Source organism: Triturus cristatus, chromosome 7 (genome assembly GCF_964204655.1).
Source record: "Triturus cristatus chromosome 7, aTriCri1.1, whole genome shotgun sequence".
NCBI classification, from domain to species: Eukaryota; Metazoa; Chordata; class Amphibia; order Caudata; family Salamandridae; genus Triturus; species Triturus cristatus.
Window position 1 is genome coordinate 95048789 of NC_140590.1, and position 22174 is coordinate 95070962.

At 41.3% G+C, this 22174-nt stretch overlaps 1 protein-coding gene across 1 annotated transcript in view; it reads right to left on the reverse strand.

The window, feature by feature from the left end:
* Nucleotides 1-22174, reverse strand: part of LOC146808906 (phospholipase A2 inhibitor and Ly6/PLAUR domain-containing protein-like) — a 71531-nt gene that overhangs the window by 16436 nt on the left and 32921 nt on the right. Inside the window, exons 2-3 of the mRNA XM_085614800.1 lie at nt 11043-11162; nt 9226-9381 (exon numbers count right to left, since the gene is read on the reverse strand). Of these exons, the coding sequence (XP_085470926.1) occupies nt 9226-9381; nt 11043-11162 (276 nt within the window). The remainder of the gene's footprint in view (nt 1-9225; nt 9382-11042; nt 11163-22174) is intronic.

Here is a 22174-nt window from a genome sequence, read left to right on the forward strand (position 1 = left end):
ATGATGAAGGGGTTGATGTCTAGGAATATACCTTACGAAAGCTAGAGGCGCATTTCAAAATTAAAATAAATGTGGTTCTTGAAAGGCACAAATTCTTCAAAAGAATTCAAAGAAAGAGGAGAAGGTGTCCTCTTATATTGCTGTGTTGAGGGGTATGGCGGCCACTTGTGAGTTTGGGGCGCTTACGGATTCTCTTATTAGAGATCAATTAGTAAGATGCACTAATGAGGAGAAGGTTCAGGAGGAATTACTTACAAGAAATCCAGATTTGGAGGAAGCCATTAGTATAGCAAAAGGTCTGGAACACACAGCAACATGTATGAGAGAAATGAAAGTTTCAGATGAAGTCAAAGAAAAGTCTGTACCTAAAGATTCTTTGAGTGTGGAGGCAGTCTGCAAAGTGGAGAATAGAAAAAAAGAGTTCACTAGCAATAAAATGGAAGGCCTGAAGTGTTTTAGGTGTGGAAACCACAATCACTTAGCTAACAATTGGCGATGCCCAGCCAGAATGTTATATGTAGGAAGTGCAACAAAAAGGACATTTTTCTAAAGTATGCAATGTTGGTAGTACCAAGGTTCATGTGGTTGAACACAATGCGGTTGATGAGGGGGAGGAAAAGAGTTATATCTTTCAGATAGAGGATGAGAGCAAGGAAGAAAACACACAGTATCCCACATGTGAGATTAGTCTGGACGGGGAAAAGTTCAAGGTGTATGCAGACTTGTGCTCTCCTTTTACCCTAGTAGATAAGAACATGTTCTATGAGAAGTTTTCTAAACACAACATCAAACTAGAGACAGCTGATATTGCTCCCTCAGGCTACAATAGAGTGCCCATCCCGTTGGAAGGAATGGTAAGAATGAGAATATCTTTCAAAGACAGCACACTCTGGGGAAGGTATACGTAACCAGGGAGGGCTCAAGTCTATTAGGGTGGAAACACCAGAGGGAATTGGGAATTAAGCTCAACCCCAATAACCAGGAGCAGGTACTTCTTATTGATCCCCCAGTGGTGGGGTCTAATCTGGTAAAAGAATTTCCTGAAGTGTTTAATGAAAATTTGGGGGTACTTAAAAACTACATGCATAAAATAGAGCTCAAGGAGGGAGCTACACCAGTGGTGCACAAAACACGTTCGATCCCCCTATTGATGAGAGAACCTTTAAGAATGGAATTGGAAAAATTGGTCAAACAAGGTGTCATACAAGAGATTGAATGTTCAGCGTGGTTGGCGCCCATTGTCATAACAAGTAAGGATGGGGGAAAAAGCATTAGGCTATGTGTAGACCTAAGGGCATTGAACGCCAACATTGTGGTGGACATCCTTTCCCTAGGATACATGAGATGATGAGCACGTTGCAAGGGGCTAAGTTTTTTATCTTACTCGACCTCTCATCGGCCTATCACCAAATTAAACTCCATCCTGATTCACAACCATTGACTGCTTTCACCACCCCATTTGGGAACTACAAATTTTTAAGAATGCCGTTTGGGCTGGCGTGATCGGCTTCTGTGTTTCAAAGGGCAATGCAACATGTGTTAAGAGATTGTCCTAAATCGATGTGTTTTCAGGATGATATTTTGATGTATGGTTCGAGTGACATTGAACATAATTTGAATGCCGAGAGAGTACTCAAAAGGTTAAGGGATGTGGGATTCACCACGAAAGAAAGCAAATGTAAAGTGGGTGTAACCTCACTTGACTATCTAGGGCACACCATTTCTGAGGAGGGGATAAAGCCTAAAATCGATCTGGTTGAAGCAGTGAGGAGAGCACCTACTCCATCTTGCAAAGAAGAAGTTCTCTCGTTTTTGGGCTTAGCTGAATATATGGCTAAATTCATTAAGAACTTTGCAATGTTAGCACATCCCCTCAGAGAAATCTTAAAAAAAGACACGCCATTCATTTGGGAGAAAAATCAAGAACTGGCTTTTGATAACATAAAGGAGTCAATTGTGTCAGCACCATTTATTGGCAACTTTGATGTAAACAAGGACACTATTATTACAACGGATGCAAGTGGCAAAGGAATAGGAGCCATGCTTTCACAAAGGATTGGAAGTGCGGTGAAAGTGGTTGCTTTTGCTTCAAGGTCTTTGTCTGGGGCTGAGTCAAATTACTCTACAATTGAGAAGGAGGCGTTGGCGGTGTATTGGACAATTAAACATTTCAGTTTCTATGTGTGGGGTTTGCCATTCGAGGTGTGCACCGACCATAAACCTTTAGTCTACTTGTTTGGCAACAAGGTCTTAGAAAACATGACTCCCCGCATAGAAAAATGGGTTCTAGGTTTGCAAGGCTACAATTTCAGGACAATATACGTTCCGGGCCAACAGAACAAAGTGGCTGATTTTTTATCAAGGTTCCCAGTGGATAGACAGGAGGAAGAAGTCATGGGCAGGGAGGGTGTCCTGGAAGTTAAACTCCCAGCTATGACAAAAGAACAGTGGGACAATCACATGGAACAGGATAGTACCCTCAGCAAGGTGAAAACATTGGTTATTAAAGGGTGGCCCAATAAATGCAAAGTCCTACCAGAGTGCATTCAACCTTTTTGGAATGTACGGAATGAACTGTCAATTGTAGTAGGGTATCTCCTCAAGTCAGGCAGAATCGTTCCTCCAGAGGGGTTAAGAAGACAAATCATTGACCTAACCCACGAGGGGCACCTGGGTAGGAGCCTATGCAAGTCAAGATTGAGATCTGAATATTGGTTCCCAGGTATTGATGCGTGTAGGGAAGAGAAAGTGAAGGATTGTTATCCGTGTGGGGTAAGCGATAAATCAAGATGTATCAGGCGATCCCCAATTATTCCTGTTGAGATCCCAAGGTCTCCATGGGACAAATTAGGATTTGACATCACAGGCCCCATAAGGGCTAAGGGACCACAGTAATGGTACCTTTTAGTGCTTATTGACTATTACTCAAATTGGATCACCCACAAATTTGTGAACAACATCAACACAATATCGTTGATAGAATTTTTGAGTGAAGTGTTTTCAAAGGAGGGCATACCTTCCACCTTGATCATGGACAATGGTGTTCAATTGGTGTCGGAGGAGATGAGGGAGTTTCTAAAGGACATGTCCATGACGCACATACGTACCCCATTGTACTGTCCCAAGGCCAATGGCAAAGTAGAGAGGGCTAATTGAATGTTGAAGGAGTGTATCCAACTAACGGTCAAATCAGGGGCTTCCATCGAAGTGGCGCTGAGAGACATGCTTTGGTCCTACCACACTACACCCAGCCTCTCCACGGGGCATACGCCATTTGAACTGTTGAGAGGGATGAAGGTGGGTTCAAAACTGTCACCTAATTGGATGAATCCCAAGGATCTAGTGGTGATCAATCCAGAAGCAATCAGTAAGAAAATTGATTCAAGACAAAAGAAGTACAAAGAGTGGTATGACAGAAAATGGGTTGCAAGGGAAAGACCTTTCAGCAAGGGGCAAAGTGTTTATATCAGGAAACCTGTGAGTTTAGGTGGCAAAGATGACAGGTACTATGCCCCGGAGAAAATAAGAGAGGTTAAAAGAAATGTTGTCATCTTGGAAGATGGGAAAAAATGGAGCATGGATCGGGTGGCCATGGGTCCAAGGGAGATAGACCAAGAGGGGGACAGCAGGTCTCAGGTCCAGAGTTCCAGAGCAGGTGAGGCTCAAGAGGGAAGGGGGCTGAGACAACATAATCCCCCAAGTTGGCACAAAGATTTCAGAATGGTTTGAACATGTGTTAAAACACTGATCTCTATTGTTTGTTATCTGTCCAGGGGGGCTCCACTCACTGGGCAACCTATGCCCCCTGCCTTAGGTTAAACCCACAACCTTATTGTATGTTACTATTGCTCTTCTTTAGGGAGGAAGATGTGTTATCATTTGCCACTTGGTACATTCCATCCACCCCTCTCCTACCTCTCATAATGGTAATGCTTAGAATGTTGACATGAAGGCTGCTTTGGAATGTTGACAGGCTGCCTTCACCTTGTGTACTGTTTGCCAGCAAGATGAGGGTGCGGTTATCCTTTTGACTAAATAAAGTATTCTACACTTACCTGTGTAAAGATCTTACTTCAATACAGTTCGAAACCAATTAAGACTGACACTGTTTTTTAGTTTGTAGCACCGGAGGGATGTGATAGTGGATCGATACTCCCGGTCACAACTGATATCTTCTAGTTGTAAGGGTGAACCAGTCCTATGGGAAAAAGTCTTCAGGATGGATGCCCAGCACAAAGAAAAGTGGTATTATCTTTGCAAGTTCCACAAACTTGTTTTCGTCTTTGCATACTTGGATGTGGAGCTTGATGGCTCTGGGGTGGGCTCTATTCATTGACGGATCCTCCCAGAGCCAGACTCGGAATCCAAAGCAACCCTGGCAAATTTTGTCAGACCAGCCCCCCTACAGTGCATAGCATGTGCAGCTAGAGAGCCTGACGACTACAAAGGGGGATTTTGGGGGGAGTTCTCCCCCCAGGAAAATTTGCGGGAAAATGTTGCATTCTACAACACATTTTTCACTTTATATATTCAATTGTATTAGCTTTTGAAGCATAGTAAATGATGACCTTACTGGGCACCAGGATACGACAATCTTAATTGGGGCTCTTTAATGGTTCCCTCACTATCACCTGCCTCTCATCTCTGTAAAGCCTCTCTCTCACACATATTTCTTTTGTTTTATAGCACCTTTCATGACAGTTGAGGGTGTTTGAGCACACATACATAAAGAGAAAATGTATCATACACTTGTAATCAGAGTATAGAAAATATTTCATAAGGCAAAGGGGACTCTGGGATGTAGGCTTCACATGCTACTTATACTGTTAGGCAGGTTTTAAGAGTGCTTGGTCTGGAGAAGCCCAAATCCTGGATTCAGAACATAGCACAGTGGTTAGCATTGACTTTACTAATAAGAATTTATTTCAATCCAAACAAACCTTTTTTAGCAACATCTGGATAAAGAAAGAGTAGGAAAAACATAACTTTTTAACCTATACCATGCAGCTTGCATGCAGCTCTTTGATGGCAGTACATAGCTCACTGTGCCAGATTACCATTGCAATTTATGGACTGCAGAGTCATAAATAATCTCTGTGACAAAAGAAGTAACCAAATGAGCTATACGCATAAACTGTTCTGTGAAATGCATGATACATGTTCTTTGCAGAAGGCACATTAACCCTCTGCGCTACCTTGGATAAGTCAAAACTGCCACTAGGCAAAACTTCCATCCCTTTCCAGCAGGTACTTTAATCACTAGAGTAATATTGACACTTTTATTGTTGCCTGAAAACGTCTGAATACACAAGAAACTTGCAGTGCTTTTAAAACCAGCCCCCACTAAGGAAACCACTATTCCATCCTCCAGGGAAAAACCTGATGACTGATAGGGCCAGTCCAGCCTTGCATCCTTCATATTCTCCATCCTGCTGGGCCTTGTGCAGATCATCCTAATATTAGGACACCCTCTATTTTTTTAAGAGGAATTCAGCACCTCCTTTTATAAAGGAAGTCAGCTCCTCTACTCCTCACAGGTCACACCAGCCAAGCATATTCTAAGAGTGCACATTTTGTCCGCAACTGGGGTAAGAAAATAGCAATACTCCTGAAGCTTGTCTCAAATTAATGCACTTGTTTTGAGCTGGTGCAAAGATGTCCAAATGAGAGGCCCTATAGAGTTTGTATCCCCTTTTAGTGGTTTAGTGGTCAGGGCAAGAAGTCTGACACAATCAAGTGTCTTCCTATTTTAATAGGCCAGCCTCTTTTCACTGTACATCTTAATATTGTGTCTGGGCTCCACAGGCTTCTCCGGTGACCATAGAACAACTGTCTCTTCCCAGCTCCTCACTGGAGGGTAGTCCATATTCATAACCATTATGAATCCATAGACTTACCACTATTGGGCTTGTGCTAGTACATTCTGGTGGAGTTTTCATATATTCCACTTTTGCTGAAACTTTCAACTTTCAACTTACAGCAAGATCTACTGCTGGTATTTCTCTTTCTCCACCATATATGAAGGCACCTGGGATAGTGCTCCTGTCATGACTAGACCTACCAAGGCACTTCCAAGTCACTGGTTGTAAGCATACTCCATGGCAGCTTGTGCTCTGGTTAGCGCTACCACCACTTCTAAGACCCATGCTCAGAAGGCATGCCATACCTAGACCTTATTTAAGGGCAACAGTAGCTGGCCTGGACTCACCATCCATCTTCAGCTGGACATTACTGACAGTTGCAATGATTATGTGCAAAGGGATTGTGAGGAAATTCTTTGACTGGTCTACTGTTTCTGAAAGAGACATAGTTGGACAGGGAGTGGTGGTGTTACAAGTGAGCCAACCTGATGCTCTTTACAAACACAGCCTCCTGGTATTCCTTGCTGTTGGTTGGGGTTTGAGGTTCAGTACCTTACCTCCCATCCAAGCCATTCACAGCCAGCTCTATTACATCAGACAAGCTTCTAGAGCAACTCCTATAAATCAGCTAGACGGACATCTGTCCAGCTGGGGGAATATTTGGGGCATTATGCTTTAAGTGACCATGTGCCTCACAACAATAACACCTATCCCCATTGAGCTGAGGTGCCTCCTTCCTACCTCCTCCATTCTCATTTTTGAGAAACTTAAAAAAGTGAATTACTGTTTTCATTCTTGACATTTCGGCCTTTTGCCAAATTTTCTTGTCACCAATGTTGCTTCTTCTGGACTCCCTGTTCACAACTCACTTGTTAGAATGTTCTGTAAAGAATGTAATGCCACTGCTCTGTGAATCAATCATGACAACGTTTTTCTGAGCATACGTAGCAAAATTGATTCATACACATCAGATTAGGCAATCCATGGAAGAGTGTCAGATTCTTTCCCTTCACATACCACCCAAACATAAAAAATTCTGTGAATATTTTTTTCCAAATCACATTCAGCATCTTCTTAGGACCTTTAAATTGTTTTAACACTGATTAGAACATTAGAAAGTTGGGCGCTCTATTAAAAACAATGGAGTGCTCTGGGCTTCTCACGGCCGGTTGAATCCATGGTCATCAACATTCTAATGTTTAGCAAAGGCCTCATGATGCCCAATTTGATTTCAACCCCCTCGGATCCATGAGGCCTTTGTTTTACAAATTAGAACATTTGGCTCTTTAGGGGCGGAATGTTTTAATAGCTTTAGAGCCCTCCGTAATGGGCTTTACTGGCCATTAAAGGCCGGCTTCCTTGTTTAAGGCTTTTGCCTTTGGCTCAGGCCTTTGACAGCGAAGCAGGCCTATAATGGCCAAGTTGAGTCCGCTATGGCGAGCTCTAAGGCTATATTAATGTTCCACCCAAATCCGAAAATTATAGAAACCTTCAGACGGTTCTACTACGCTCCATTGGAGCCACTTTGCCTGCTAAGGAAAGTGCTTAGTAAAGCAGCTATATTTTCTCACCTACACATAACGGAAACAGGTTAGGGGCCAGTTAAAAATCATTCACCCATGAACTAGGTACTAGTCTGAGACGCATCTCTCCCTGTAAGGTGCTACAGTGGAAGTTGGAAGCTCATACTGTCTCAATTCTAGGGCATTAGCAAGCTTCATCACTTGTATCTTCCTCTTTCTGCTTAATGTCTTCCTCTCTGCTTCTTTCATTCTTTTTTATTGGTAAGCCTTTGTTTATTATCCCACTCACCCTCTTTGAACCTCCACCTTTCCCTTTATCTGTACAGCCCTATCAATGGGGGCAAACAGTCGTGCGGGTTTAATTATGTACCCAGTGGGGGAAACCGGGGGCCCAGGTATAGCAAGGGTGGAGGGTCAGAATCTGACAAGACTATACCTACTGCTGTTTCTGTGCTTGTGATGATGATATTTTCACTATTAAATGTTTTGAAATATATACTGATATTAACATGTAGCACGCAAATGTACTAGGTGTGCACTATTCACGTTTAGACTGACCACAGCTAATGTAGACCTCATTTTAAAATATTTAGTGCAGTATCTGGCTGCCATCTTTTTCCATGTTGTGTATCTTTCTTTATTTCGGGAGAAAGTGAAGCAGCAATCTCAAATGGTGTCACTTTCGTTTTCTGTTCCTATGTGAAAAGTTGTGTTTACACAATCCGTTCAGAACACACTAACGTACATGTGCAGAGTACTTCTTGAAGCAAGCGTATCTCATTAAGTTACAGATTACCGTTAGTACAAAGTACGTTTAGGGTTGGATCATTCTGCAGTAGCCTGTGAAAATAATAACATTGGGTTATCTTCATGTACCTGAAAGCGATTGGCCCTTCGTGTGGGACTCATGGGTAGGTGTATCAAGTGTTAGAATTGTGTAATATAAACTAATGCAATGTAGACAGAGATTCAGGTGCATTTACAGCAGATGCATGTTCACTTGCCTTTACAGCAGAACCCTTTTTCCTGACATCTTAGCAGAAATTTTCCCTGACTTAGCAAGGTAGGGTGGTCTCTTTTTGGTAGAATTGACCTAGCTTAATTTGCCTTTGAGACGTATGATAGTGTTTATTCATGATTATTTGCTTTGAATAAATTGACTAACACATTTATGTATTGATTAAAAACGAATTTGATGATTTGAGTTTAAAACTTTGCTAACCCTTTGATACACCTTTATGATTTTGAAATGTAACCCCTCTCTGTCTTACTTGTGGAGCCAAATGGGTTTCAGGTTATTGACTTGTATTGATGTTTGATGCCAGCCTCAGTCAGAACTAAAGATTTATCGAAGAGTGCTTTCCAAACCTGAATTTGTATGAGAATGTTTAAGCTTTAAAGAGCTCTATCACTGGTCACATTGTGGGCATCCTGTCACCTCAAAAACCTCAGTCACACAAATCTGCCTTATGCAGCCCTGCATATGTCAGCAGCATTCTGTACAGGCTGCTTTCAGCTGATTACATGTCCTTTAATTGGTGCATGCGCAGTTCTTCTTTGACAGTCCTATCAAGATTTGCTAAATACCTGCAAATTCATCCAATAATGAGTCTGCGGATTGAACGCTCTCCTGGATTCTACGGTGAGGGTAGGTGCATTGCTTTCCTTGGGATTCCAAATAGAAGCCATCTTAGATCTAAAAGTATGTGTTGGTAATGCTACTATGGTGAATTTATGAGTACCAATTTTACAAATTGAGGCCCCCTTTACACATTTCTAAACCTTTTTCATTTTCAAGAGCCCGGTCACATGTTGGATGGCAGATCAGGCATGTTGCTTACCATGAATTTCATGATGGTTACATTTGTCTGAGTCGCAGCAATTTCGTGTGATCTGCAAGGAAATGCCAGCTCCCGTGATCACAACCTCCTTTCCACAGGTGGCCTGTTTGCTGGGCTTCATGCAACCCTTGAATGCAGTTAAAACAACTTTGGGCCCTATGTAAGAAAGAACACATTTTCTTGTTAAGAGAAAAGGGAATAGCAACAAAAAGCGGCCTAATATCTAACACCTAGACAAACACTGGCCCTCTATCTCCGAATGACGCTGTGGCAACCTGGGCAATTTTCTAGAGTGTTTTTAGAATTTCTTCATTCCTTTCCCAGCCCTTCAGCACACTATGAACTTTCTTCTCTCAGTTCAATGTGTGTTGTTGAGATCAACAGCTACTGTTCTGACTTTTCACAGGAGAACAATTTGCTTCTGGCATGGCAAGAATGGTCTAAAAATGTTCCAAAAGTTAAAATGATGTCATAATAAGTGGAAGAGGGCACAACTGATTGATGTGAAATAAAAACAAATGGCTATACAATTCAATTTAAATATTGAGCTAGTCTTGTGTGCGTGAGTAAGACACACTTCTCACCCCAACACATTTGTAGCAAATTCAAGACCCTTAGCTGGTCTCCCACTGCACTGTTCACCAACATCTTCCAGGATTTTGGAAATGGTCTTTCTAACCTAATTTCCAGAATATCTTCTCAGCTTCAAACAAAGTTCGAATGCATTTAGGTTTAAATGCTAATATCGGACTAGCCCATCCATAAGTTTGAGCTGACAATATCCCAGTGCTATACCAATATGGCGCAAAATGTGTACCTTCCATAAATTCTACATCAAAAGAGTGCAAAATCTCATAATTGTTATCCCAAAATTATGTGAAATTTCAGAAAATTGTGAACAATTACATGTAATGTACACAAAATGCAGTTTCGGTAATCTCCACTGAACACTAAACGTAGGTGCATTCCTCACATTCAAATTTGCCGACAAGGGTAATGGTTCATGTTGGAAATTTCTCGTATGGCACATTTTCTGTCAGACTCTGTCTCCCAAGACCTTTTATGCTCGAATAGCTTCCAGGCCAGAAAATGTAATAAATTACACAATGGTGTTACCTTTGACATTTTCCAAAGTATGCATAATTGAAAATTACCTAAATGACACCCACTTTCTGTAAAATTAGCATGGTCTTTCTTTTCACACACTGTGCTGAACTGCGGCCGGAGCAAATAAGGAAAGTGCACCATATTAGAATGAATGTGCTGCCTTCAGAGCAGCTGCAAACTAGTGCTGCCCTGGGGGCTGTGCATTCAATTGAAATACTGATCAGCTGTTTGAAAGGTGCTCCTAGTTTCACAGTGCAGGCGGCAACCCACCAGCACATTTAAGGGAGATTAGAGATCCCCTTGCAGTTGGGTGCAGTGAGTGGCTGCACCCTCATTCAGGGTAATGTCTGAGGAGGTCCATGGGACCCTGTTTCTCCCCGAGAGGGCTGCCGTTTGAAGGCACACTGAAAGAGCGCTACCTTTTTGTAGCACACTTTCAGTACACCTCTTAAAGGCATGTTTATGTCTGTGACCACGTCGGTAATACGGCACGGATACAGAGGCAAAGTGATTCCCTCAATTACATGGAGCCACGCCCCCATGCACCCCAGCACAATCTGTATTACAAAAGGGGACACAAAAGCACCTGTGGCGTCTTCTGCAGTACCATTGTGTCCAGGGGGAGCTCACAGCCCCCTGTGCACAATGCATTTACCAGGCTTAGGTCAGCAATGAAGACACAATTCATCCATGCATCCATGGACACGTACCTACTGTTTTATTCCGCAGGCCATTGATGCAGTGAGTGACTCCTTGGGGGCACAGGTCAAAACTGCCAGAGCAACTGTTGTTGTTGACGCTTAAGCAATGCTCGCAAATGAGGGAACTCCCTGAAAAGAAAAGAATGTTTATATTGTTAGATTTTGTGTGTTGTTAGATTTTCCATTATGCAACTGTTTTGCTACTTGGCCCAGCATGCTAGTCAGAAACTTATATTTATGATATGTGTAGGCTCTGACAACGTTTTCTAAGGTAGACCCTGGTTCTACTGTACAGCATATTGCAGAATATATATTGGTATTCAATTAACAATAATATTAATCCACATTTGTAAAGCGCGAACAATCACCCGTAAGGGTCTCTAGGCGCTGGGGGCCGTCGGGAAGATTAAGCATGCTATTGCCCAGAGGCACCGGGGATCGAGCCGTGATCCCCAGATACCGGAGTCAGTCGCCTTGGCCGCGGCGTCAAACCTCTTCCCCACCCCAAACCACACCCACATTTCTCTTTTTTGGACTATTGTCCAATCTGGGGACTGCATACATTAACTGATGCTCAGCCACAGGCTGGTGCGTCATTTTCCATATTTAATGCGCACAAGAATTGGCATGAGAAGGAAATTGCTAAAAAGAAACAAAGCACTGGCAGTGCTAATAAGTTTAGCTTTTAACTGAAAGTTCCTCTTCTGTCACTGATGTATTTTAGGAACTCACTAAGTCATCATGAATACACTCTGCCACTCATTCCTGGACCTTTAGATCAATTCATTCACCCAATGGGTCATTCTTGCATTTAGCCGATTATACACCTACAATAAAACATACTGACAAATGCCCACTTGTACGATAAATAAAAAGAGTGCACATAGAAAAATGAATACAAGTGACTTGGTGAGAAAATGCAAATACAATATTAAACACAGGAAGAGGCGGTCACCTTTCAATGGTATTGTACACAGTGTACAACGGTTTTACATTCAACATAAATGCCACATTAAGTAGAAATGTGTTGGCCACCTTGGAGCAGTAAAAGCAATGACAAAGTGTGCACAATAAAATCTTAAAATGCTAAAGCAATATTCAACCAAGGTGGCCGACATAACACTTCTAAATAGATGGACCATCTTGGAACTATAAAACAATGATACACTATAGACAATACAATTTCAAGATGGGGAACCAGTTTAGAAACAGTGACAACAGCGGATTCAACAAATTAAATTTTGGGGCAAGCGAGCAGCCGGTAGTAGTGTGTGTGAGCTGCAGGACGCTCATGAAAAAGAATGAAATAAATGAAAGCTGACCTATGAAGTGAAAACATGGAAAACTAATGGTTTGGTCACCAGCCCAGATGAAGAAGTGGCCTCATTTTCAGATGTATGTGCACATCTGATCGGGACAAATGCTGTTACCCACAGCCAATTGCAGAAATGGACAAAACGATGGCCCCAAGCAATATGCTGTCATGGGGAGAAGCAGAATAAGAATGACACTTGAACAGATAGAAGAGGCCTTGCCCAAAGGTCCTTTATGTATTTAGGTAATGAGAGTTTTTTTTTTACAAGGATCCGACAGAATGCACCAGACATAAGAAGGCTTAATAAGAATGACTACAATGCCAGTCTTCTATTCAAAGGGTTGTCCAAGGTATCTGTGAGATTCCATGTAACAAAATATCAGTCTACAGCCTTCAATACAGTGTCAAAACAATCCACCCATAAAAGCCTATTGGAGTTAATAAATGTATTTCACAATAAGTAGGCCAGGTCTACTCCCTTTGTAATGTTTAATAATCAACATATAAGACCTGTGGCGTCTGACATAACGTTTCCCAATGAACCAATCAAGATAATAATCTTCATTATTGAGTTATCGCCATAACAAACTGAGGCCTCCTGTCTTGCACATAAGCCAGCAACCATCATCAACAGTCGCAGAATAACAAATATATGCAAACTTACAATTAGCAAAGCAATAGACAACCCCAGTGAAATCGGCCTAACAATGGTATTATTCCATAGCAAATATTCAACTACAAGTGTTTATCCAAAGAAGTAACCAAACTGCACCCCTTGAGCACAATGTACATCTGTGAAATTCCTTGTAATAAAATATCGGTCTACAGCCCTTAACTAAGTGTAGTGACTATAAGATCATAATTAAAGGCCCGTTGGCATTAACCAACACTTTTCACAATAAAATAGTCAGCCTTCCTGCCTTTGTCATAACTTTTCATAATAAGCATATCAGAGGCTGATGGATGGATTGTTTACGTTCAGGAAATGTTGTAGCGACACTGTTCTGCGCACTCAAGCTGCCCCCGGCACTGCCACAGCCGTGGCCGCTCCAAGCACTGCTAGTATATGGAGGCCCGAGGGACTTTATTATCAAAGTCTCCTCCAAGCCCCAGCATTTTGGCTCTTCAGGACCTCTCTAGGGGGCAACTAGAATACTGTTGTCCCACGGGATAGAAAACCGCCTGCAGGATAGTTATAAGTCAGCCCACCTGAAGGCCCACATCAGCGACAAGGCCAAGGATGAAGCAGTCTGAGGCAGAGAGGCAGAGAAGCTGGCCATGCAGCCTTACAGCAACAGCACCAGCAGATGGAGATTCGATCCTGATGGGGTGCAATAAGTGAGATGGCAGAGGTAGGCAGCAGTACTCCTTGAGCAGCTAGGTAGCTTGGAGCGTGGGTGAGAGCTTTAGGGAGTGTCAAACAAGATTTAAGAGTAGTCTCCAAATAGTCTCCATCTCCAAGCCATACAAAACATTGCATATTGCAAAGATAGTCGGCACACCATTAATGCCAAGATCAGTGCTCTATGAAGGCACCTTCAGCTTTATTCTAGGTACAAAGTGTCAGTTTCATTTGTGGAGTGTGGTGATTGATAAGAACTGTACATAAGAATCTGTTCAGAGGTATGCAATTTATGGTTTACGACTCACGGTCAACAGGAAAGTTGCTCCCTTCAGCAATCCCAGTAAGACCCGTGCAAGGGCAACAACCAAATATTATCTAAAGAATTAGAGAGAGAGAGACAGGTGACTCTTTGGAAGTGGAGGCATGTCTCCCACTCTCCATTGAACCTCAAAAGTAGATGGTGGTGTCAAACCAAACCCACCAGGTAGAATTGAATGAGGTTGGGGAAAACATTGGTGATGCTGAAAACAATTGGACAAAGGCAGAGGTGCACACATGCTTCTAAAAGTAACACCATTCTGCTCTCCATTCCATGAAGTAACAAGCAAACAGGATCCACAAGCATACGCACCTTGGCCCCAGGAGCATACACTTAACTAACCAACAAATGACTCTAGATGGTTGTTGGGCAGGCTGGTCTCTTCCACCATTTCATTTGCCTCTACCTTGGAAGCTACCCCCCAGTTGCAAGAAATGAGTCTGGTAGAAACAGATACAATAGAGTGTAATTTGGTCTCTTGGGATCGACTCCCGGATCTGACTGAAACTAGTGTCATATTAAACAACACTCAAAACTCCCCAATGCAGCAACATCATAGAGGTGACATGTAGGGGACTTGGGAGACTCTTCTAAATTCATTCCAAGTGGCAGTAGAAGTTAAAATGTATCAGTCAAAGAAACTTGACCTGTGGGTCAATTTACTTAATAATGGGGTTGAAATACGCGCTACTACGTTGTTGTTACTGTGGTCCTTAGAGTTGTTGAAGTTATAATATTTGTTGTGTGCTCCCGGGGTGGCGTCTTCAATCGTGACGTCTATTGCAATAAACGATTACTCTTGCACTCCCTTGCTGGGATGTGTCCCCCTTGTGATCAATGACAAAATGGGGTCCTTAATTAATCTAATCCAGTGACCACAAGCAGATGCAGCACAATCGGTAGTGGCTTCTACCTGCGGTCCACTGGCAATTTATCCACCCTTCCTGAATAACGTGATGCGGTACTAAAACTGAATAAAACTTCAACTTAAGCCAACAACTGCCCAACTAAAAAACAAGCAATCTACAAACTCCCTGAAAAGATGACAAGTTAAAGATAATACCTAATGACCCCAATCTCAGAGTAGGATGAGTCTACAGACCTCTTTAAAGAGACCTCCTCATATCATCGGAACAACTGATTCTTGAGCCAGAGCTAACTAGTATCTGTCAAAAAAGCAACGCAAGTGACAAAGAAAGGCCCACAACAAGCAGCCCTCTCAAGGGGGCTAAACCGAACAGATGGATCAGATATATGGCATCTTCAGAAGAGCATCTAAAAAAGTAGTGCCAGCTCCTGAGTCACCAATGGAGGCCATTCAACAATAGGAAAGTCCACCTTGCAAAATAAATTTAATGTAAAAAAAACTGGGTGTGCCTCGTCCTTCCAGCACAAAAGAAGTCACCAATAGTACACAAGATACAAGCAGAACCCTGGGTTATCCAGAAGGAAACAGGTCCCAGTGACCACCAGAAGCAATTAGACAAGTTTGAAAATGCAACCACCTAAAATCACCAAATGAGCGGCACACCAGATCTTAATTAGGATCAAAGAGTACTGCAGCTCTAAAAACAACAGTGCAGGAAGGGGTTATACTTGCAGTAAAACATGTCAGGTACCTCCAGACCTACCAGGCTTCATGGAGTTAATAGAACCAATCAACAGTGTCATTCTGCAGGTCACAATACAACTCAGATCGAATTATGATCACAGTCACCTGAAAGCTGAGAGCAAGGACCAGGAGGCAATGAAGGCACAAAACACCGGTACCGTGCAGAATAAATTAATTTTCACCCAAACAAACTTTTCTTTATTTGCTGATTAATTAAAATCATTACAAAAGACAGACCAGTACAACATTTTAAAAATCTGTAACTGATAAGGCACAATTTCAATTGATTCAGTGTGATTTTTGTTTAAAAAGGAAAATTAATTTAAAAACCGGTTAAAACTCTCATGGGGCAGAGAATACCCATAATTACTATGATGCAGTACAGTGGTTTATAAATAAAAAACTCTATGGCGGGAGCTTGAGATTGAATTCCATGAGCTGGACAGTCTGTCTATTAACTTGTAGCAGGATCTTTGTTGCCCTGCAGAGAGAGCTAAAGCGACTGACTGTTCAAGTGCATCATCACAGCGGAGTGGCAGGATCTTATCTGAAGGGTCTGGAGGGCCAGTCGTAGCAGGTTCCATCTCAGCTGCCTGACAGTTGGGCCAATGCAAAAAAAAAACTAATACAGTCTCCTTCTACCTGCCACATAAATGACAGTCAGGGACCAACCAGGTTTGTTTCCAGGCTGGAATCTGGTCTTATGATGGGAGGACTCTCAGGCGGATTAGAAACAGATAATGTTATATTGATGGGAATATATGACGTATGAGGTAGGGTTGTGGGCCCCAATCTGCGTAGGTTTGCAGAATCATTCATCTGTGTTCTGCTTGAGCCATCCCTGCATCGTCGAGTGTCCAGGCTTGTAGTTTGGCTACTTTATTAACAATATTTTTAAATGCTGTAAAACTGATGTTTAGGTCCCACGCTTTGGACAGGTTAAAGGTGTTTAACGCTTGCTGAAGTACCGTTAGCCAGTCATTTTTGGTTGTGTGCTGGTTCTTCATTTTGGTCCAGCATAAGGCAGCCAGTGAATCTGGTTTTGTCGATCTCAATTTCCGACACAGTTTGATATGTGCGTCCATCCTTATCGGGGATTGATGGAATAACCCAAATTCCAATCAAACCAGAGCTTGAGAAGTGTATTACGGAAGGCAAAAATGCATTTGAAGAGGGTAGACTGAAGTTGGTTTAGAGTGGCCGCATCCTTTCCCTTTAAAAGTTCCAAACCGTAAGTAAGTGTAGGGAGACACTTAGCTGCTATTACTTGTAGATGGGAGTGTGACATGCACCCCAGCTTTGTTTGTAGTGTGTTTAGTGCGAAACACAATTTATTAGCCTGAGCCCTATTTTGAACTAGGTGCTCTTTAAACTTTAGTCTGGAGTCCAGGACCAGTTCTAGTTTGTTCCCTGCTGTTGTCTACTTGAATTTGATATTGTGATGATAAGCGTTTGCGGATAAACAGATGACCTTTGTTTCAATATAGTTAAATTCTAGACCCAGCACTTCTATGCAAGGAAGTCATTTGGTTATCAGGTGCAGAAGACCAATTGGGGTCTGGCTACATAGAACAATGTTATCCACGTATTGTAGGCACCCCACTGGGCTCTTTATTAGTTTGGATGGATCGTTTAGTCCTTCAGATAACCGTTCGTCTAGGTCTGCCATGAAGACGTTTGATAAGCAAGGGGCAAGCACACACCCTTTCTTTAGGCCGGTGATTGTGGGGTTCTTCACTGTTGTTCTGTTGCCCATGCCTAGCTTGACTTTAACCCATGTCTATGAGTAAAAGTTGACTATGCCTCCCAGTAGTTTGGTGGTGCACCCCATCTGGCCATCTTTGCCCAAAGGTGGTCTCTCAGGACCATGTCAAAAGCCAATTTTAGGTCAGCAAAGCAGGTCTTTAATTTAGAGGTCTTGTGAATAGCTTTTTCAACAAGGAGGCTCAGCGCAAGAAAGTTGCTCATTGTGCTCATGCCAGCTCTAAATCCCATTTGCTTAATTGGAACCATGTTGCTGGCTGCAGCCCAAGCCTCAAGGTCTAATAGTAATTTGTCTTCAATGTTAATAAGCGCGATCAGTAGGTAGTTCTATGGGTTGGATCTACTGCCTGCTGTGCAGTGCAGTGGTCAGCATGATGTAATTAATAAATGTTTAATGTTACTTGTGACCCAGGAACACCTTTCTCTGCAGCACATCACTACCACTGACATTTTAACAGTTGCATTCGGGCGACCAGCGCGGAAGAACATGGAAGAATCTACTATTATTACTTGGGCAAATAATCAAATCGCACAGCAGGTATGAAAGAAGAAAATAACATTTGAGAAGTGGGGAATAGAAATTGCACAACACAAGGAACTTGCATAGAAACGTAGTCTTGGAAGTACTGTAGTCCATAAAGATCACATATATGTATCAAAGTATATTTTATTCTTTCTTTATTTTATGTCTACAGAATCATTTTTCCCATACAAAGAACATCCAACCAATGTGTTTAGTTCAAATAGGATTTTGAACTGTGTCAGGGCTGTATGTAACATACAAAAAACAAGAGTAAGACAATTCTTGCTGGCACATTGGAACACTACAACACTATGTACAAATACATGAAGGGAAACAGAACAAAATATTCTTTCAATACCATATATATCAAAACATAATACAAAACAATTATATATCAACACAAATAAAACATGACACTACTTCAAAATTAATCTAAATTTAGAAAACAAGAATTACAAAAGAACAAAACAAATCATCACATTACACAATTATTACAAAATTATAAAGTTCAGTGGGCCTATAGAAGTGCATGTGTATAGAGGGGGACTCAAACATGTAAAAATAATAAGCTCACTCCCATTATCTAATGCTTAGTTCTAAGTACCCCAAGCAAAGTAATGCACTGCTAAGGTGTCTTATACAAACAGTACTTGGGATATTTTATAATGAGTTACTGAATAGCCAGTCCTCATGTTGTGAGTTCATTCACTACCTAATATTCTCAACCACAGAGGGACCGCCCACATTATATCTACTTGTCCCCATATGATGCTTAAATAGAACATACCTCATATACATTTGTTCACTTTATACTCCTAGTATGGAGATTTTTTCTCTTCTTTGTGAAATCCTTCCAAGTGTGTTGGATAAATGTCTAATGTAAGAAACAGCTCTCATATTCACGGATGAGATCCATCCAGGGAAACATGTTACTTCTATCAGAACATATTCCGGGAGGAATCCCTCCAGAGATGATACCTATAAGAATTATACGAATGTTATATAAATTAATGATGTAACACAAAAATAAGTCATCAAAGTCCTGCAAATAACATGCAAAATGTCAGAAGGATTATACGGGTAAAGAACACAAAATCTCTATTATAAAAACCATGTGGCACCCCAATAGGGCTTTTAGTCAAATCCCTACTTCATGATGACACACACAATTCAGTAACATAGGGGTAAATCCCCCAATAGTACGATCCCAGTAAGTGCAATCATCCTTGAGTGCAAAAGCACATAACACGAAAAAAAAACATTTGTCGTGCACTAGAATACCTCATACCGCAAATCTTGAACATTAAACCCTCTGGACCTCAGTTAGTCGTATACGGTGAAACTTAAGTGGTCGAACTGTGTGAAACCACACAAGCACCGTCAATAAATAGTTCACCAGATTAAATACATCCTTCAAAGCATTCGAAAACTCGACCGTAATTGGCTGATTTAATGTGTGTGGGCTGAAAGATAGAAAACATGTTCAAGGTTAAACCGTCCCACTGATCATGAAATCTATTCACAAGAGAATAACTAAGGACTTAAGCAGGTCCCAGAACGTGACTAAACACAAGTGGACAAACTTGGATTGTGGTAACAAACCTCCATTCGAGCGATCCCATTTTTGTCAGAGCTGTACACCATAATAAACACACCATTCCAAAACTTAAGCTTAGCGCCCAGTAACCACATGTAACTTGATACGAATCCTGTTGGTCATGTAAATGCTGCCTGCCCAAGACAGCACCCTCTTTAAAAGAAACTGGAAATGCTACTTGTCATCAGCTGGTTCATGGAGCTCACGGAAAACCATGGCCACCGGATATCAGGGACTAACACAAAGGTGGCTTCTATCTTAGTGTGGCATAAAAGACCATGTATGCTTATCATCCTATAACAATATAGATGGTTATCACAGATCACTGGAGAGTCAAGGTGCAATTTCAAATATTGAGATATTATAATTGTTTAGTCTTAATGTAATATACTCCTTAGACATGTTGCATAATATAAACTATCACATTTCCAAAATTGAATTGAGGTAATACTGGAAGGGCATAGTTGCCTAGAAAACAAATATTACAAATTAAGGTCCTTAGACACGTTGCACATTATAAACGATCAAATTGCCAATATCCAATTGAGGTGAGGCTGGAATGGCATAGTGGCCAAGAAAACAAATATTTAGAATTAAAGTCAAAGAATACCATTGTGCTGAGAGAAGCCCTTAAATATGAAATTTAAAATATGATGCAGCACTGGAGGTCACTCCAGATGCCACCCATTTTTAAATAAAGAGCTTTAGGATGAATAAAAATGGTATAACCAATCCCAATGATTCATATGCATTATCACAGAACAGCGTATCAGACAAAATAGTGATAAAAAGGTTGAATGAAATAAGTGGGATCACAATCACATTATTACAAATACATTGAGTAAGAGACAATGATGTAAGTAAAAATTCCAATATCAGAATGCTGAAGATTCAGAAAAATAATTATGTCAAAAGTGTGTCACGAAGGTTGGAAGTAATATTAGATGGGCATAATGATCAAGAGATATCAACCTTACAATTTAATAGTCACAAGATACTATTGTGCTGGGAAAGAAAACCTCACCACACTCAATTGTACAAAAAATGTAAGCTTAAAATTAGATGTGGCAGTGGAGGTCAGTCCAGGCACCATTCATCTATATATGAAGATCTTTAATGTACCTCTGCTTACCATATCAATTGAAAGTGTCAGAGTAAGTCTGTAATAAAGTTTCATAGACTAATGGAATATATGGTCATGATCTTAACCCAAGAAGTGGTGAAATTCATTGTCTATGTTATGGCCATCAGTGATAGCTCTAAAGCGGCATATCCAATTGGCCTCAAGTTGTCTAAAAATCAATTCCCTGTTCCTCTCATATGAGTTCTCAATAACATAGTCAATTCCTAGGAACCAAAAGCTCAAGTCATTTGGATGAGTCACCCTGTAATGGACAGCCATGGAATATCTGCTATCTCCATTCCTTAATGCTCCGCGGTGTTCTTATATGCGTGACTTAAGATCACGGACAGTTGTTCCTGCATAAACTATATTGCATTAGCAGCCAATTACATATACTACAAAGCATCTGTTGCAATTAATAAAATATTTTAAACTGTGTTCTTGTGATGTATTGAATCTAGACTTGTTTGTTTTGCTTTTGCCATATAGACATACATAACAGGTATTACATTTATAAAAACCATATGGTTTGGATGGCAACCGAATACCTCCTTGTTGTGTTGAGGTAATGTAACTTGGGTATAGAGAATCCTTTAATGTCCGTCCCCTCCTGAATAACACCCACAGCTTTCTGTAAAATTGTGTTGCATAACTCCAGAATATCCAAAAGGAGATGCAAGTGTTTTCGCAAGATCCTTAAAATCTTTTCACTATGCACTGAGTATGTCTTGATGAAGGCCAGTTTGTCTTGTTCCCTTCCTCGTGTGTTCTTTCTGTTGCAAATACTTGTCTGTAAAGTTGATTGCCTCGGTAGTTGATAAACTCTCCTTTCTGCCTCTGTCAAAGCCTTGGCATTATAACCTCTGTTCAGGAAAGGTCTCCTGATGTTGGTTACGTTTTTCTTAAAAATAGTGTCTTCGCTACAAATCCATCCTACTCAAACCATTTTGCCACATGGAATGTTTCTAATGGCAGATTTTCTCATGTGCGCTAGATGCATCTAGGATACTGTTACAGGCTGGTTCCTTACGAAACACGGTGCAATGAATAACACCATCTCTCACATAAAACTGAAGGTACAGAAAGTTGATTCTATCCTTGTGATGGTGCAATGTTAATTTGATGTAATAAGGATTATCATTAAGATAGAAAAAATAATCATACAACGTCTCAGTGGAACCTGCCCAAAAGCAGATGATGCAATTGATTACCTCCCCCAGAAAACTATATGTTCAGTCCAGGGGAGGTACCTTTGCCCCAGGCATGCTCCCTCTCATACCAGCCCACAAAAAGGGCCGCATAATAGGGAGCAAACCGGTAACTCATAGCTGTACCCTGCAGTTGATGATACCAATGGCCATCATGAATGAAATAATTCCTGGATAAAATTATGTCAATCAAATCCAGAATCATGGCATTGTACTCAAAGTGGTCGCTCCGTCCTTATCCAAAAAGTATTGAACTGCTGTAAGTCGCTATACAAATAGAATTTTATTCAAAGTCCTTGTGTATGCATGTATACATGCTGGTTACATCTAACCTT